The following is a 17159-nucleotide window of genomic DNA, read 5'->3' as shown; positions in this document are numbered from 1 at the left end:
ATTTACTGAGTGCGTCTATGTGGACTACCAAGGTTTACTGAGGGCTGTCTAGAATTCTCAGTCATAAAATTCCATGCTGTGACTATTTCAAACATAGACTGGCTCCAGAGCTTCTACTAAAAATAAGACTCAGAACTATATATGTTAAATATATATATATACACCCATATGTTACACAGTCATTGGTAAAGTGAAAAAGCATGAGGGAAATCTTCTGCAGCTTTTGAAATAGTGATGTGTGTTTAGGGAGCTCTCAAACTTAGGTGTTAAACATTTCCACAGCAATTCATACTTAAAGAGAGCTTCAGATTTGTTTTTATTACCATCCTAGCATCACAGAGGAAGCTCAAATGCCCCAAGAAGAATCTGTTTCTAAGGAAACTCACCATGCACCCTTATGTAAATAACTCAGAAAGTAGGGCTGCTCATATTCCAACTGTAAATGTGCGCAGATCTGTCAAATGACTTCTAGTTCCCTCCCAACCTCGAATCTAATGCCTCCATCTCCAGCAATCAGCTGGCTGTGTAACATGTTCATTTGCTGGGTCAAATTCTCAGGCAGGGGACAATAACCCGTGTCTAAGTTGCAAGAAAACAAATAATACAGGATGGAGATTTTAAAGGGATGTTCTCTGAGCCAGGGAAACAAGAAAATGGAGACAAGAGGGTATCATTTGGAAATGAATTGTCTTTGTTAATAACTGTTGAAGCTGTGTGATGGACATATGGGGTTCATTATATGACTTTTCTCTCTACTTTCTTGTATGTTTGAACGTTTCCATAATAAGTTTTTTAATGAAGATTTTCTTTTCCCAACCTCCCCACCATAATATACTGAAGGAAACAAAACACAAATACAGATGGATGGAAGGTAAGATCCTATGATGGTTAATTTTATGCATCCGTATGGCTAAGCCATGGCGCCCATATATTTGGTCAATTGTTAGTCTGGATGTTTCTGTGAGAATATTATTGTAGATGAGATTAATAATTAATTCAGTGACCTCTATGCAAAGCAGATAGACCTCCATAATGTGGGTGGGCCTCATCCAATTCACTGAAGTCCTTAGTGGTACAAAAACTGACCTCCCACAAGCAAGAAGGAATTGTGCAGCAGACAGTCTTCAGACTGGAAGTGCAAAATTAGCTGTTGCTTAGATCTCCAGTCTATCAGCTCAACTTGCAGATTTTACACTTGCCAGCTTCCATGATCATGTAAGCTAATTCCTTAAAATCTCTTTCTCTCTCTCTCTAAACACAACCACAAACACACACACACACACACACACACAATGTTGATACTGTTTCTCTGGAAAAACTCTCCCTAATAGAGCTCCCTATAGCCATCACAGAATTTTCAGTTTGTCTGCCCAGCAAAGAGCAAGATGATCTCAGTCCTATCTAAAGTACATCTCCCTGTCCTGTCAATTAGTCTTTTGTTAAGCCCCTACCATGTTTATAACAATCCATAATTACTTTATTTATTTGCCTCTTTATTTTTGGTTTTGTGTTTCCCTGTCTTCATCAAAAGCATGTAATTTCCAAAAGAGTAGGAACTACATCTCTCTTTTTCACCATTTTGTTTCCAGCACTTAGCACAATGTGTGGCATGACACAGATTCACAATGAATAATGTTGAATGGATGAATAAATATTCTCAAACCAGTAATCTCTCACCTGAGTATTTTAGAATTTGCACCCACCAAGCAGGTGATGGGCCCATCTGAATTATTATAAGCCTATATATTTTTAAAAGCAAAATATAAGATTAATATCAATTCTCAATTATTTGTGCCTTAATCAAGTAACCAAAACCAGTAACTACACACTGCAATGAGATATATCAAGGCTTGTCCTAATGTTCAAATAAACTTACAGTTCCTCAATTTTCAAATGTTTAATATCATATATTAGGTTGAACCATATGAAACTTCTCACCTACAAAAACAGCAATTTCACAGTGCAGTATAATGTAACCCATAGTGAGAGAAATGTATATTCTATGCAAATTAAGATATTAAAATCAGAAGAAAAAATACCTTGTAACTTATATTACTCACAAGTGTCCTTCCCACACTAGGGACCACCCTTCCAGTTGGGTTTTGTTTTATGTATGTCCCAGTGGAGAAGGGTGACACAATAAGTATAAAGGGGACATTTTAAGTATCCTATTATTTCAGGACAAAAAACTACAAAAGTGGAGGGCTTGGGGAATGTAGAAGATATCACTTTTCTAAAGAGCATTCAATCCTTAATTCTAAAACAATTAGGGATTGAAAACTCAATTCTAAAACTTATTGTGCAATTCTATAGACTGTCAAAAGGTATCCCAGTGGAATTTTTTTTTTCTTTTTGAGACAGAGTCTCACTCTGTCACCAGGCTGGAGTGCAGTGGCGCAATCTCGACTCACGGCAACCTCTGCCTCCGGGTTCAAGCAATTCTCCTGCCTTAGCCTCCCGCGTAGCAGGGACTACAGATGCATGCCACCACGTCCAGCTAATTTTTGCATTTTTAGTGGAGACGGGGTTTCACCATGTTGGCCAGGATGGTCTCAATCTCTTGACCTTGTGATCCACCCACCTTGGCCTCCCAAAGTGCTGGCATTATAGGCATGAGTCACTGAGCCTGGCCAGAATTTATTTTTAATCATCTAATTAAAAAGAAAAGGAGGGGAATATGTCCTTTTCTTTATTCCAAGATATTTGATTCATTTAAGATTCATCTGAGTAGGACATCCCTAAAAGGAAGCCACTGCACAGACCTGCAGGTGAAGGAACCTAGACTCTGGGTATAGGTAAAAGAAAATTCATTGCTAAAGAAGGCAACAAAATGCCCCAGGAAAGAAGACTATGGATTGTGCTGATTTTACATTATCCTGAAAAATGCCTTTCTCTGCCTAATTCATCAATCATACTAAATATGAAGTATGAAGAAGCTGACGATGGTTATTTACAACTATAAGATGAGCACATGGCTAAATGTTCCTCTCCATCTCAAGGAGCCAAAAATAATGATAATAATAAGACCACTGCTACATCCCTATATCAAGCTACTATACTATCTATTTTTATTTTTACATCTGTTTCAGATCCTGATTCACACCATTTTACAAAATTTGTCATTATTCTTCCTTATATGGGTATAAAAGGAAAACAGAACGTTATCCAAATCATTAAGAGGATACGGAAAGATACAGAGATGGGACAGCCAGACTCTTCTGTTTGGCCAAATTCACCAAAAACTTCTAAAAGTCTCGAAATCTTGAATTTAAATTAAAGTTGGTTATAATTTGACAAACTTGAATAATCTTATAGAGTAGACAAATTTCCTAAATAACTATGTTTTATTCCCTGTGCAGAAGTCAACTGCTGGTAGTGTCACAATATATATGGGGCAGTCAGGAGGAAAGCATCATGAAGGAAAAACCTTGTTTGCTCACAAGGTGGACTGAAGCAGTGAGAGAGGGAACCAGGTGGAGAAACCGCCAGATGGATACTTTGTGTGAGCAGCAGCAAAGGGGCACTGGTCCAGTGTTAACACTCTGCTCAAGCACTTCCATTCCTGACTTAAAAGGGGAACTTAACAATAAGCCTATCCCTTTTCATCAATGGTTCTCCACCTGGCCACACCTTTAAATCACCTGGCATTCTTTTTAAAGCTATAAGTTTGCCCTGCCACTCTCTGTTGTGATGTAATTAATTTGCAGTGAGCCTCACACTGGTAGTTTTTAAAAGCTTCCCAGAATTGAGATCCTGTGTAGTTCAACTGAGGTTACAGTTAGAAAATACCCTGACTGCTAATTACAATCTATATCATAAGTGTCTGACAAGCTTTTGTTATGTCTTTCTTTGTAAGAATCATTATAACCCCAGTTGGGGAGTGTGGAATACCAGTGCTAGAGGAAAATTGAGAAAAGAGAATCTTGCCTCCAATTTTCATCAACCTATTTGAAAAGATTGGAAACCACTGCCAAGTGGGGCTTCCACCTTCTTCTCCTGTTATAGTGGGCCAAATGGTAGCTCCCCAAAGATATATCCATGTCCTAATCCCTGGAATCTATGCATGTTATATTATTTGGAAAAAAAAAAAAAAAAAGAGTCTTTCATTGCACATGTTATTAAATGAAGAATCTTGGGATGAGACTAGATTCCTTGATTAACTCCAGTGACTAATGACACAGAGAAGAAGGTGATGTGAAGACAGAGGCAGAGATTGGAATGATGCAGCCACAAGCCAAAGAATGCCAAGGATGGCTGGCAGCCACAAGGAGCTAGGAGCAAGGCATGAAACAGATTCTCCCTAGAGTCTCCAGGGATTGTGGCCCTGCTGACACCTTGATTTCAGAATATGGGTCTCCAGAATTGTGCAAAAACAATTTATGTTGTTTTAAGACAATAAGTTTGTAGCTATTTGTTATGGCAGCCATAGGAAACTAATACACCCCCCAAATCCTCCATTCTCTGATTTTTCTCATCCCAGAAGTTTACTTCAAAGGTATGAAGCAGTGGATTAAGTTGGGAAGATTAGATGGGCAGAAAATTGGGGTGATAATGGTAAGGCTTTGTGTCCCCACCCAAATCTCATCTTGAATTGTAATTGTCATAATCCCTGTAATCCCCACGTGTCAAGGCAGAAACCAGGTGGAGGTAACTGAAACATGGGGGTGGTTTCCCCCATGCTGTTCTCATGATAGTGAGTGAGTATCATGAAATATGATGGTTTCCTAAGGAGCTATCCCCCCTTTGCTTGGCACTTCTTCCTGCTGCCTTGTAAAGAAGGTGCCTGCCTCCCCCTCTCCTTCTGCTATGATTAAGTTTCCTGAGATCTCTCCAGCTATGCTGAACTGAGTCAGTTAAACCTCTTTCATTTATAAATTACCCAGTTTCAGCCAGTCCTTTACAGCAGTATGAAAATTGACTATTACAGTAAATTGGTACTGCCAAGAGTGGGGTACTGCTATAAAGATACTTGAAAATGTGGAAGCAACTTCGGAACTGGGTAACAGGCAGAGGTCAGAACAGTTTGGAGAGTTTAGAAGAAGACAGTAAGATGTGAGAAAATTTGGAGCTTCCTAGAGACTTGTTGAATGGCTTTGACCAAAATGCTAATAATGATGTGGACAACGAAATCCAGGCTGAGGTGATCTCAGATGGAGATGAGGAACTTCCTGGAAACTGGAGCAAAGGCCACTCTTGCTATGCTTTAGCAAAGAGACTAGCAGCCTTTTGCCCCTGCCCTAGGGTCTTAGAGATCTATGGGACTTTGAACTTGAGAGAAATTATCTGAATTTAAAACTTACGTTTAAAAGGGAAGCAGAGCATAAGTTTGGAAAATTTGCATCCTGACTATGCAATAGAAAGAAAATTTTAAAAAATTTTCTGGGCAGAAATTCAAGCTGGCTGCAGAAATTTGTAGAAGTAATAGCAAGTCAAATGTAAATCACCAAGACAATGGGGAAAATGTCTCCAGGGCATGTCAGAGGTCCTCATGGCAGCACTTCCCATCACAGGCTTGGAGGCCTAAGAGGACAAAATGTTTTGTGGGACAGGCCCAGGGCCTTGCTGTTTTGTACAGTCATGGGAGTTGGTGCCCTGCATCCCAGTCATGGTTAAAAGGGGCCAACATACAGCTCAGGGTATTGCTTCAGAGGGTACAAGCCCCAAGTCTTGGTACCTTTCATGTGTTGGGTCTGTGGGTGCACAGAAGTCAAGAATTGAAGTTTGGGAATCTCTGCCTAGATTTCAGAGGATGTATGAAAATGTGTGGATGTCCAGGCAGAAGTTTGCCACAGGAGCTGAGCCCTCATGGAGAACCTCTACTCCAGAAATGAGAAAGGGAAATGTGGGGTGGAAGCCCCCACACAGGGTCTCCACTGGGGCACTACTTAATAATCTGCAAGAAGAGGGCCCCTGTCCTCCAGACCCAAGAATGGGAGATCCACCAACAGCTTGCACTGTGTGCCTAGAAAAGCCACAGCCACTCAATGCCAGCCCATGAAAGTAACCAGGAGGAGGACTGTACCCTGCAGAGCCACAGGGACAGAGCTGCCAAAGACCATGGGAACCCACCTCTTGCATCAGCCTGACCTAGATGTGAGCTATGGATTCAAAGGAAATCATTTCAGAGCTTTAAGATTTGACTGCCCCACTGAATTTTGGACCTGCATGGGGCCTGTAGTCCTTCTGTTTTGGTCAATTTCTCCCATTTGGAATGGGTGTATTTACCCAATGCCTGTATCTGCACTGTATCTAGGAAGTAACTAACTTACTTTTGATTTTACAGGCTCATAGGTGAAAGGGATTTGCCTTGTCTCAGATGAGACTTTGGACTTGGACTTTTGAGTTAATGCTGAAATGAGTTAAGACTTTGGGGGACTGTTGGGAAGGCATTATTGGTTTGAAATGTGAGAGAGACATGAGATCTTGGGGGAACCAGGGGCAGAATGATATGGTTAGGCTTTGTGTCCCCACCCAAACCTCATCTTGAATTGTAATCCTCAGAGCTAGAGGACAAATTGTTATTGTAACCCTAAGAACCAAATAGGATCCTCATAATCCCCACATGTCAAGAAGGAAACTAGGTGGAGGTAATTGAATCATGGGGATGGTTTCTCTCATGCTGTTCTCATGATAGTGAGTGAGCTCTCACAATACCTGATGGTTTTATAAGGCAGTCTTCCCCCTTCACTTAGCACCTCTCCTTCCAGCTGCCTTGTGAAGAAGACTCCTGCCTCCCCTTCACCTTCCACCATGATTAAGTTTACTGAGGCCTCTCCAGTCATGCTGATTTGTGAGTCAATTAAACCTTTTTTCTTTATAAATTACCGAGTCTCAGGCAGTTCCTTATAGCAGTATGAAAATGGACTGATACATGTGGCAATTAAGATGTTGGCCACTGGGGTCAGGCGATGTTTAGTCTGAGTCCCAGCCTTGCCACTTAATAGCTTGGGAAAAAAAAAAAAAGAAGAATTCATCTCTCTCACCTCGGTTTTCTCATCTATAAAATGGAGATGATACTAGCACCTGTTTGTTGAATTGTGAGTGGGAAAGTGCACAGATGGTCCCCAACTTACACTGGTTTAACATATGTTTTTTTGTCTTTATCTAAAATTCTCGATTTATGATGAGTTTATCTGTAATTAACCCCATTGTAAGTGGAGGAGCACCTGTACTTGAACATACTCTCACCTAAATGCAGAAATAAAATGAAAAATATTTGGTGGAGGAGCACCTGTACCTAAACATGCTCTCACCTAAATGCAGAAATAAAATGAAAAGTATTTGATAACAGCAGTCATTATGGCCCAAGCAAAAAGAATCTGGCCACAGCTACTGGGGCAGGTCAGAAGCCCCTGCTGACTCAGAAGGTAGCTGTTTAGTTGCAGGTAGAGAGGAGAGGGTAATCTTGTGCAGGAACCAGCTAGTTGGGTCTTTCTACCAGCTGGTGGGGATAAATTGTCACATTTTAGCAACCATCCTTCTGAGCTCCAGCTAAGCACCAGCTTTGCCACAATGTACAAAACCTGTTTCCTTACTTACTCAGTGCTCTTATCTTTCTCTGGAGAATCCTCTACCTTCCCATGCTCAGTGTTGAGAAACTAAACTTAAACTTGCCACTCAAAGTAACTCAGTCAATTTCATTTTGGATAAAGTATCAGTCTTTGGGATTTCCACTCCCACTTTCATGTTCTCTTACAGCAGGGAACCTCTGGGCATTGGTGTGAGTTTATTTAACATGATGTGCTGTTCCTGCTGGCTCCTGCTGACTCCAGGAGAATCCAACCTCTGCCTTACAGCATTCCATAGCAGGAGTACCTCTTGGTGATGACCCTAGGCAGCACAAGCTATATAATTTGCAAGACTCAGTGCAAAATGAAAATGCAGGGCCCTTGAAAATCACTAAGAATCTCAAGACTGCAACAGCACATCATCACTAAGCCAAGCACAGGGGCCCTTCTAAGTGTAGGCTTTGGGCAGTTGTGCAGTTCCATGCCCATGAAGCCAGCTCTGACTACAAAAGGTCTTGGACTGTTCATCCTCCAGCCTCCAATACAGGCCCACCTCATGGCAAACTGCAATAACTGCCGGCAGGCACATTGACTCATTCCTCTGCTATCTTCTTTGCCCCTGCTCCCACCGCCAGGGTCAGGCAGAAATTTCCAAAGCAAGTGTTCTCCTGCTCACCAGAGGAACTGTAGCAGCGGCATCTTGTCAAGTTCTCTCTCCCTCCAGCACCACCAGTATATTTGCCCCACCACAGCCCCCCAGGCCTACATGGGACACCAGTGAGGCAGTCTCCTGCCACAATTCCAAAAAGAAGCACGCGGCACTCTCCTTTCCAACTCTTCGTGGGGCGTGCTGAATTCCAACCTTCTTATCACAACTGGCCTGACTGGGTCCCACATCTGTCCTCCTTCTCAGGGTCTAGTCCAGGAAACATTTCATGGTCTCCAAACCTCTTTCCTTTCACCTTTTCAAGTCATGGTCTGCCCTTTCCAGAAGAGGAAGGGCATTCTTCTTCCCTTGCCTGCCTGGGAAGAAATGCCCTCATGTTACATTGTCTATGCTTTCTATATTGTGCCTCTTAAAATGAAGCTCTTTGTACCAACTCCTAAATTTTGCTTTTGGAATATAAAGGTTTTTTTGCGGGGGGACAGCAAACAAAACAAAACAACAAAAATATTCTCCCTCTCTCCCCCTCTTCTCTCAAAGCTGGGCTTCTGTTAAAAACTATTATCTCACTGTGAAATTTTTATTTTTAATCAATTTTTTATCTCAAATCTGAATATTGGCTTTTTTGTTCCAACTGATATTCATCCTTCCCCCAAAGCAATCATTGTCAATGAACAACACAAGAACGTTACATAAAGAAATCAAATAATGCATGTAAAATACTTAGAATAACAATGCATGTAAAATATTTGATAATAGTAATTGCTAAATAAACGATAGTTACCAATGATCATTACCTGTATTATTATTATTACTATTACCTATGTTATTAGGAAAACACCATTCCAGTTTCTTTGTCCCCTTGCCTAAATCCAGGCAAAATGATGTCTGTAAATTCTTTAAACTTTAAAATATATATAGCCTAAAGGAAAGCAAGGAATTTTTGTCAAGCAAATCATTTTGCATAGTAGGTTTGGAAAATAAACATCCACTCTTGCCTCTCTGGTGTTACCACATAATCGAAAAGAATTATTTTATTCTTCAGAACATCACATATATTAGATTAAAATGATTCATTCAGTTTCTGATATTCTATCATTTTTTGATCAACAAAAATGGCAATCTCATATGGTTTAATCTAAGAGTAGGATGGTCTCATTTTTATTAGTTCTCTTCCATTCATAGACTGAAAGCTAGAGAAGAAGTTGCTATGGTAACCCGAAGAACCAAACAGAATCACAGAATGAGAATGGGAGAAGCCTAGTCCAGACTCATCAATCTGCAAATGAGGACTTAAGGCTCAGAGAGGTGAAGTTGAGTTTCCCAAAATATCATGGCCAATTAGTGGCAAAACTAAGCTCTGTCTGTCTGTACTGGGCTTCTTCCCACCACACCAGGCTGCCTGCCTTCCTTCTTTATGTTTGTCAAAATATGTTAAGAACATCCCAACTTCACCGAGAAATCAGTACTCTGAGGATAATTAAGGCAAATATCAAAGGTTAGACACAATCTGGGGTAGAAGCATGTTTTTCAAAGACTTTTGATAACAATAATTAAACTTATAAAAGGAGAAATGTCAAAGTGAAGGTGTTTGCTTTTTAGACATTATAATTTGGGGATGCTCCTGAAGAAACTATTTTTAAAGCTCCCTTTACATGACCCCACTCTGAATTTGAGACATGTATTTTTCAGTGTTTCCTGAGCGAACAGCTTTTGTTCATGCTTTATTGTTATTGTTTCAACATTCTTAAAACCTCAACTTATTTGCAAGTATAATTCATAATTGTCTCTAAAATATTCAGATAAAATGTCAAACAAGACAAAAAGGAAATATTTTAAATAGTTCTAACTTCAGTTCCTCATACCCATTATAGTTTGCAAAGGAGAAAACATCACCAACTTTAACCTACCAATTTAAGTAATGAATACAATTCATGAATGTGTAATGTCATTCCTAGCAGCCATCACTGTGACTTGCTATTGCTGTTGCATTGCTATAGGCACTATGCTGGTGTCTCTACAGAATTAATTAATTTAATCTAGGTTGACCCTATGAGAGACGTACTGATAATCCCAATATGCAAACAAGGAAACTGAAGTTCGTAATGGTTCCATAATTTGCCAAGGTCACATAATGAGTGACAGCCAGCTGCTGAAGGGAGAGAAACAGAATCATGATGAATCCTACCTTCATACCAACCCATGGCCAAACAGACATCTGTTCATCTCACTCACCTATGTCCCAGCTGGGACAGTAGTGTCTAAATCATTCATAAGTCCCAGCTTTTGCATGGCAAGCTCTATTTAAAATATTCCATTCTATTTTCAGAATAAGTCATATGTCCCATGGGAAGTTCAAAAAATAAGGCCACTGCAACGCAGGAATGCCAAAGCAATTGCCAAATCTGCAATTTACACCTCTCTCATTATTATTATCTCACATAGAGATTTAAAAATATGTCTTCACACTCTTTGATACTCTTCCCCTCAAAAAGTAGAACTGAATTTCCCAAACTTTGAGCTTGAGCTGTGCTCAGTGAACAAACACAATGTGATAAAAGTGACATTGTAAGACTTCCTATGCTAGGGCATAAAAAGAGCGTTGGCTCCTCCTTGCTTTCTTATGGATCTCTCACTCCAGGGAAAGCCAGCTGCCACATCATAAAGCACTCAAGAAGCCTTGTGGAGGGTTCCACGTGGATCTGATCTGAGGCCTTTTGCCATCCCAGAGGGGACTCTGACAGTCACAGTCCAGCCTTCAAATGACATTCTAACTGAAGCCTTCAGATGACATTCTAACTGCAGCCTTCAGATGACATTCTAACTGAAACCTTCAGATGACATTCTAACTGCAGCCTTACAACAGACCCTGATCTAGAATAACCCAGCTAAGCCACTCCTCAATTTCTGAACTTCAAGAACTGTTAGACAATGAATTTTTATTGTTTTAAGTTACTAAGTTTTGGGATAATTTGTTATAAGCAATAGATAAATGCCTTTATTCCTACATTATGCCTTTCTTATAACAAGGCAAAAAAGCTGAACTATCCATGGCTACAAAAGCTGCCATATCAGTAAGCCAAATATTCCCCTTGATCCAGGCATACTTAGAACACACCAAGAACGTAGGATACCTGGAGGGTACTCTCCTCAAGACCTTCCCTTCACTCGAAAAAAATGTAAGGTTGCTCCTTGACCAGGTACATCATGCCCCATACCTTGTGGGGTATGGAAAAGGAGAGTAATAATCAGACTGATAAAAAAAACAGCAAAGTTATTATCTGTAAGGTAAGAGTACTCTCTTTAAATGTCCCACATCTGTGTGATAACCATCCCTCTGTGAGAACATCCTGTATTGCAAAGTTCTATGCTTCAGCAATTGAAAATTGAGTATGTCCTTTAAGAGCAGGAAGCCAGTTATTTCTTTAAGTGTGTTATTTTTCCCTCATCAAATTGAAGGCAGTGAGTAAATGACACAGTATACTCAGTGAGCTTAAAGAGTAAAAATCTCCCTTTGGAAAAGTGACCATTGCCATACAAGGTGAGACACGGTCCTGAGCACTGAAAAATCTCAAAAACACCTAACAAGTGAAATGTCAACATCGTTCTAACATCATGAGACTAAAACGCATTAAAGCTCTTGTCAAACAGAACACATATTTTTTCTTCAAGCATTCATCAGAGGAAAACTCAACAGAGACTTCTAAAGAGCTAAGAAAATGGGAAGTGGTGGTCAGAGCCTCTTCCCATCTGCTCCTCGAACTCTAAGGAGAACATTACTTTCATAAAGATAATGTATTCTTTAGTAAAGTCAATTCATCATGTCCACCCTGACCCACACCACAGCAAGTTGCCAAGCCCAGGAGAATCTGAAGCGTAATGCTTACCCAGCCCCTTGCGAATACCAGTCTTGTCTTTAGATTGCTTTCTTTTCCCTCGATGCTCCAGGAAAGGAAGGCCTCCTATCGTTTCGAAACACAGTTTCTTGTTGATGAAGAGGAAGAGGACGGCCAGAAGAACAATAAAGACCCCAACAGCAGACAAGAAGCCAATGGCTTCAGGAGTGACTGGCGAGAGAACACAAAGAAAAAAATATTATCACAATGAGAGTGACCTAAGTTTCCGTTCTAACAAATTATGATCAATGCTATTCAGAATCTTTACTTTTGTTAACGAGAAATGACAAATACTCTACAAATCCTGACTCTGGCTGACATCCCCCAAGACTGTGTACAGGGGAAAGGAAAAGGACTGTTGGCCAGTACATCCTGCGATGCTGGCTCCTTAGATGAGAGACATCTATACCTTTGAATGTGTAGTTTCTTCTACCTGGAGTACAACTCTTCTTGCTCCTGTCCTCAGCCCAATATTCAACTTCAAGCACACAATAAAGAGAGAGTTCAATCAAATGGGTTTAGCTGGACATGGTGGACCAGTGTTATAAAAGCAAGTCTCCAAAAATGCAGCTGCCTAAAGCTTACACAATCATCACTTGAGACAAATTTTCAGAGAGATATTTCCATCAATATTGGCAATTGGAGGAAAAGTCATTTCCTGGATACATTTTGCAAATCCAACTGTGCAATTTGATCATGGTTATCAACAGCAATAAGAAAATTAATAATTCATGCCATCCATATAAGAAATTCAAATTATAGTTTTGACTGCTAATATTTTAGAATTTTGGAAGATGAAATTGCATTTCCTCCTTCCCCTCCTCCTCCTCCTCCTCAGTATCGAAAAACTCGGCCCTTTAACTGACCTGGCTAAGGTCAGTACGCCTCAAAGAGTCCCAGCCATTGCATTCAGCTATGAGCATATATAACAGAGAGACAAGAGGAGCTAGTTTGGGATTTAGGAAAGAATCCTCTAAGGAAGTGACATTTGAGCCTTAGTAACATTCAGTAAAGACATCCAGAAATTAACTTGTATAAAGGGTTAGATTACAGAACAAATGTCATTAAGAATGATTCAAGGGAATTGGGTATACGTGAATATGCTTATGAAAATGAATCTCCTAAGAGCAGCTTTAATCATTGGGCAGGTTTAATATATGATGTAATAATACAAATAACACAAAGCCTTAATAATATGAAGGGATAATACTCACCTAACCTTACTATCCAGATAAATAGAGAAAAGATGAATCAAACCAATCCCAACACCTTGAAAAGATAAAGAAATAAATGATACTGCCTTACTGATTCAACCTAGTGGCAAGCCAATATAAGAACGAACAAAACAAAACAAAAATAGCAGGCAAGATAATAACTTTATAGTCTGCAAAATAATAACAGTGCCTGCTATCAAAACCAACACACACCATGAAAAATAAAGTATGTGCATATTGATTATGCCCCCTCCCTTCAGAAGCAGTACATTGTAGTAGTAGTTATAGGCAAGGGATCAGCAGTCACAGTGCTTGGTTGAAATGACACTACCACTTACTATCTGTGTGGCCTTCCACAAATTATTTAACCTCTTTGTGCTTCAGTGAGCTAAACTATAAAAGGAGAAAATAAACACAGCTACATCAAAGGTTAACAGAGGTAACACAAGGAAAGTAATCAGTGTGGCACTTGACAGAGTCCTTAAACAGGAGTAAACCATCTTTCTCATCACCAACTTTCCAGAGCTACTAAAATATCTAGGAATGATCAAATATGGGATGTATCAGCTGCTTTGTACTCAGTCTGAGCTCTGGATCCCATCCTCCTCCCCTCTCTAGCTTTTTGCCTTTCACTTCTGTGTTGTCAGCCACTCTCCCTTGTGGATGCTCTGTCTTTCTCATTTGCATGAGAAATGCACCAGGTGTCTCCCATCCTTTAAAATTCCCTCCTCACTACCACATGCTCTTCAACCACACCCCTTTATCTTCTTCTTTCCACAATCAACCATCTTCAAAGTGTTTTCTACACTCATCACCATTTTTTTTTTCTGAGACAGAGCCTTACTCCATCACACAGGCTAGAGTGCAATGGCACAATCTTGGCTCACTACAACCTCTGCCTCCCAAATTTAAGCGATTCTCATGCCTCAGCCTCTTGAGTAGCTGGGATTTCCGGTGTGTGCCACCACACCCAGCTAATTTTTGTATTTTTAGTAGAGACAGGGTTTTGGTATGTTGCCCAGGCTGGTCTTGAACTCCTGACCTTAAGTGATCTGCCCGCCTCAGCCTCCCAAAGTGCTGGGATTGCAGGTGTGAGCCACCACACTCAGTCTCATCTCCACTTTCTTACCTCTAAAGTTGCTGGTACTCTATACCTAGATTCCCACTGACCTCCTTGTTTCTAGCCTTGCCCCCTCAAGTCCATTCTCCACACAATAGCCAGAACAATCATTCTGAAATGTATAAGTCATTTCCTTTGTAAGTTTGTTCGATTGCCTTTCTAAAGCCTTTTGTAGCAGGTTGCGCTGTGTGGCCTCAGGGACATATGTTCACCATGAGTCTCAGAAGGTGACCCTATTTGGAATAAAGGTCTTTGAAGATGTAATTAGAGTAAGGATTTTGAAATGAGTTCATCCTATATTAGGGTGGTACCTAAATTCAATGATGAGTATCCTTATGAGACAGTAAAAACAGAAGGCACAGAGAGATGAAAGCCACGTGAAGCCCAGGGCAGAGGTTAGAGTTACAAAACCTCGAGTTAAGGAGTGTGAAGAGTGGCTAGCAGTCACCAGAAGCTAGGAGATAGGCACAGAACAGATTCTCCCTCAGAGCCTCCAGGGAACCAACCTACCAACACCTTGATTTTGAACTGCTGGCCTCCAAAACTGTAAGAGTAGATTTGTGTTGTCTTAAGTCACCAAGTTTATGGTAATTTGTTGCAATAACAACCCTAGGAAACTAATGCAGCATCCAATGGCATCCCATTACCCAGAGGACAAAATCTGAATTCCCTAACTCAATTTACAAGGCCCTTCATGACCTGGATACTGATTCCAGCCTTTATTGCTCATCACTCCCCAACATCAAACTCTTGGTTGTTGCTGTGTTCACCTATTTCTGTTTCCCCAAACGTAGGTCACACCTCCAGATCTTTGCATATTTCAACTCCCTGGGACAACTGCTCCTCTAGCTAATCTGATACCATGCTTCCTTTGAAAACCTTTCTTGTTCTTCTAGCCAAAGCTGGATGCTTCTACAGTGTGTTGCCACCTACCAAGCCCTTGACAGTTTCTTCAACCAATTTCAAATGTTAAATTTTAAATTTCATAAGAACAGGGACTATGTCTGAGTTACTCACTGTACTCTCAGCAGCTAGCATAAGGTAAGCATTCAATAGATAATTTGTTGCCTGAATAAATGTTGAAACTCTTCTGTGTTACAACACATTGGCCAATGTGCCTATCAGTGAAAACTCCTGGAAAGATATCTCAAGGGTGTCAGTAAAACTACCAACATAGGATATGATTTACGTTAATATAGGTCTTAGGAAAAACAGGCTTCATGTATAAGCAGAAACATCTGCATCTTATAATGTCATCAATTAATGAAACTAAATTTTTATTTTTGAATAAAGGATTTTTTTCCATCATAAAAGCAGCATGAAACTCATTACATAAAATCTGCAAAATATGGAAAAAGATAAAACAACTCACTACTAAGATTTTGTGTGCTTCCTTTCAGTCACTTTAGCTACTTGGCAAATATAAAATTGTAAAGACTTCACTGTTTGGGCTTATAAATATTTGTATTCATTAAAAAGTTTTAATTATTTTTAAATAAGTTAAAGAAAAAATAAGTAATTCATGCATAGAGTAGAATGTTTGGAAAATATTAGAAAATATAAAAATGATGATAATGTTCAATCTTATCACCTGTCACTTAACATTTTAGCTTGGTAAATAATTTTTTCTTGACTTTATTTTATCATAATTGAGATTCCATTTCATATGCTTATATTAATGAATTTAATGTAAAAACATTCACAGATTGAAGGTAATATAAAGAGATTATTCAATATAATCTTCAAAGACAAGAAAAAGTATAGAAAATGGCCCCTATGTTACTCAAAATAACTCTGCTTTTTTGGAGAAGAAACATTTTTGTTAATAACAATTCTTGTAGTAATGGTTTAACTATGGATGGGCATAAAATTTTCAGGTAAGTCCCAATATTTTTTTCTTCCCAAAATTATACAGACATTGCTACATTACCTTTTAGCCTTAATGCTCCATAAATAAGTGTGATGATGCAGCTTACTTTTCGTTACTATATGGGCAACAGAATTTTTCAGTCTGTATGCTACTAGAACCTTTTCCTTTATAACATAAAAATTTTACCAGAATGTATTTTTCTATGAGTCTCTTTCGTTCATTTTTCCTGGAAGCCAGATTTCATCACATATCCATGGTTTGTTTTTTGTTTTTGTTTTTTTCCAAGCTTAGGAAAACTTTCTTCAATTGCATCTTCGGTAATTTCTTCTATTTCAACTGCGCTTGTTCCATCTTAAACTACATTACTATTTCTTCAGCTACAAACTTTCATTTTTCTCTGTTTGTTTTTTCCTCTACAATCTGACAGATCTTAAACATTCCCTACACATTTTCACTAAGTTAAAGAAGTTAAAACATGCTTATAACCACTCTGCCATATGCACTATTACGACCTTTGAATATCTGAGTCAGGGACAAACAGTGAAGATATGGTTTTTCTCCATCTTTCCAGGTTGGGGCAGGGGTGAGGGATGGGGAGCATTAGAAATAAGTTCAAGTCTAGCTAAGGAGAGAGAAAGCTTAGTTCAGTTAGAGAAAGGTTAGACAAAGGCAAGTTTGGTTATTTCAAAAGAGTTCATCATGTTTCTTCCAGAATCTATTAATTTCAATGTCATCTTTTTCTGTGCTTATGAGTACTTAGTGAGAAGTCTAAAGACATGCATGAAGGACCGTTAGCCATAGATATGTTAAACTGTAGATTAGATTATGTGCTTTCTAAATAAGTAGAGTGTCATAGAAATGACTCAGAAGGTGGCAACACAAGACTT

At 39.5% G+C, this 17159-nt stretch overlaps 1 protein-coding gene across 5 annotated transcripts in view; it reads right to left on the bottom strand.

The window, feature by feature from the left end:
* The window catches only part of SYT16 (synaptotagmin 16), a 309807-nt gene that overhangs the window by 138155 nt on the left and 154493 nt on the right, over positions 1 to 17159 (bottom strand). For all 5 annotated transcript variants that reach the window (XM_037984089.2, XM_037984087.2, XM_007986910.3 and 2 more), the window contains exon 2: positions 12060 to 12239. Coding sequence is in view for 2 of the 5 variants with exons in the window: in XM_037984090.2 (XP_037840018.1) it covers positions 12060 to 12239 (180 nt within the window). In the remaining 3 variants the exon portion in view is untranslated. The remainder of the gene's footprint in view (positions 1 to 12059; positions 12240 to 17159) is intronic.

The sequence above is a fragment of the Chlorocebus sabaeus genome, chromosome 24 (genome assembly GCF_047675955.1).
Source record: "Chlorocebus sabaeus isolate Y175 chromosome 24, mChlSab1.0.hap1, whole genome shotgun sequence".
Taxonomy (NCBI): Eukaryota; Metazoa; Chordata; class Mammalia; order Primates; family Cercopithecidae; genus Chlorocebus; species Chlorocebus sabaeus.
The sequence above is the reverse complement of the archived record's forward strand: the minus strand, read 5'-3'. Positions and strand labels throughout refer to the sequence as shown.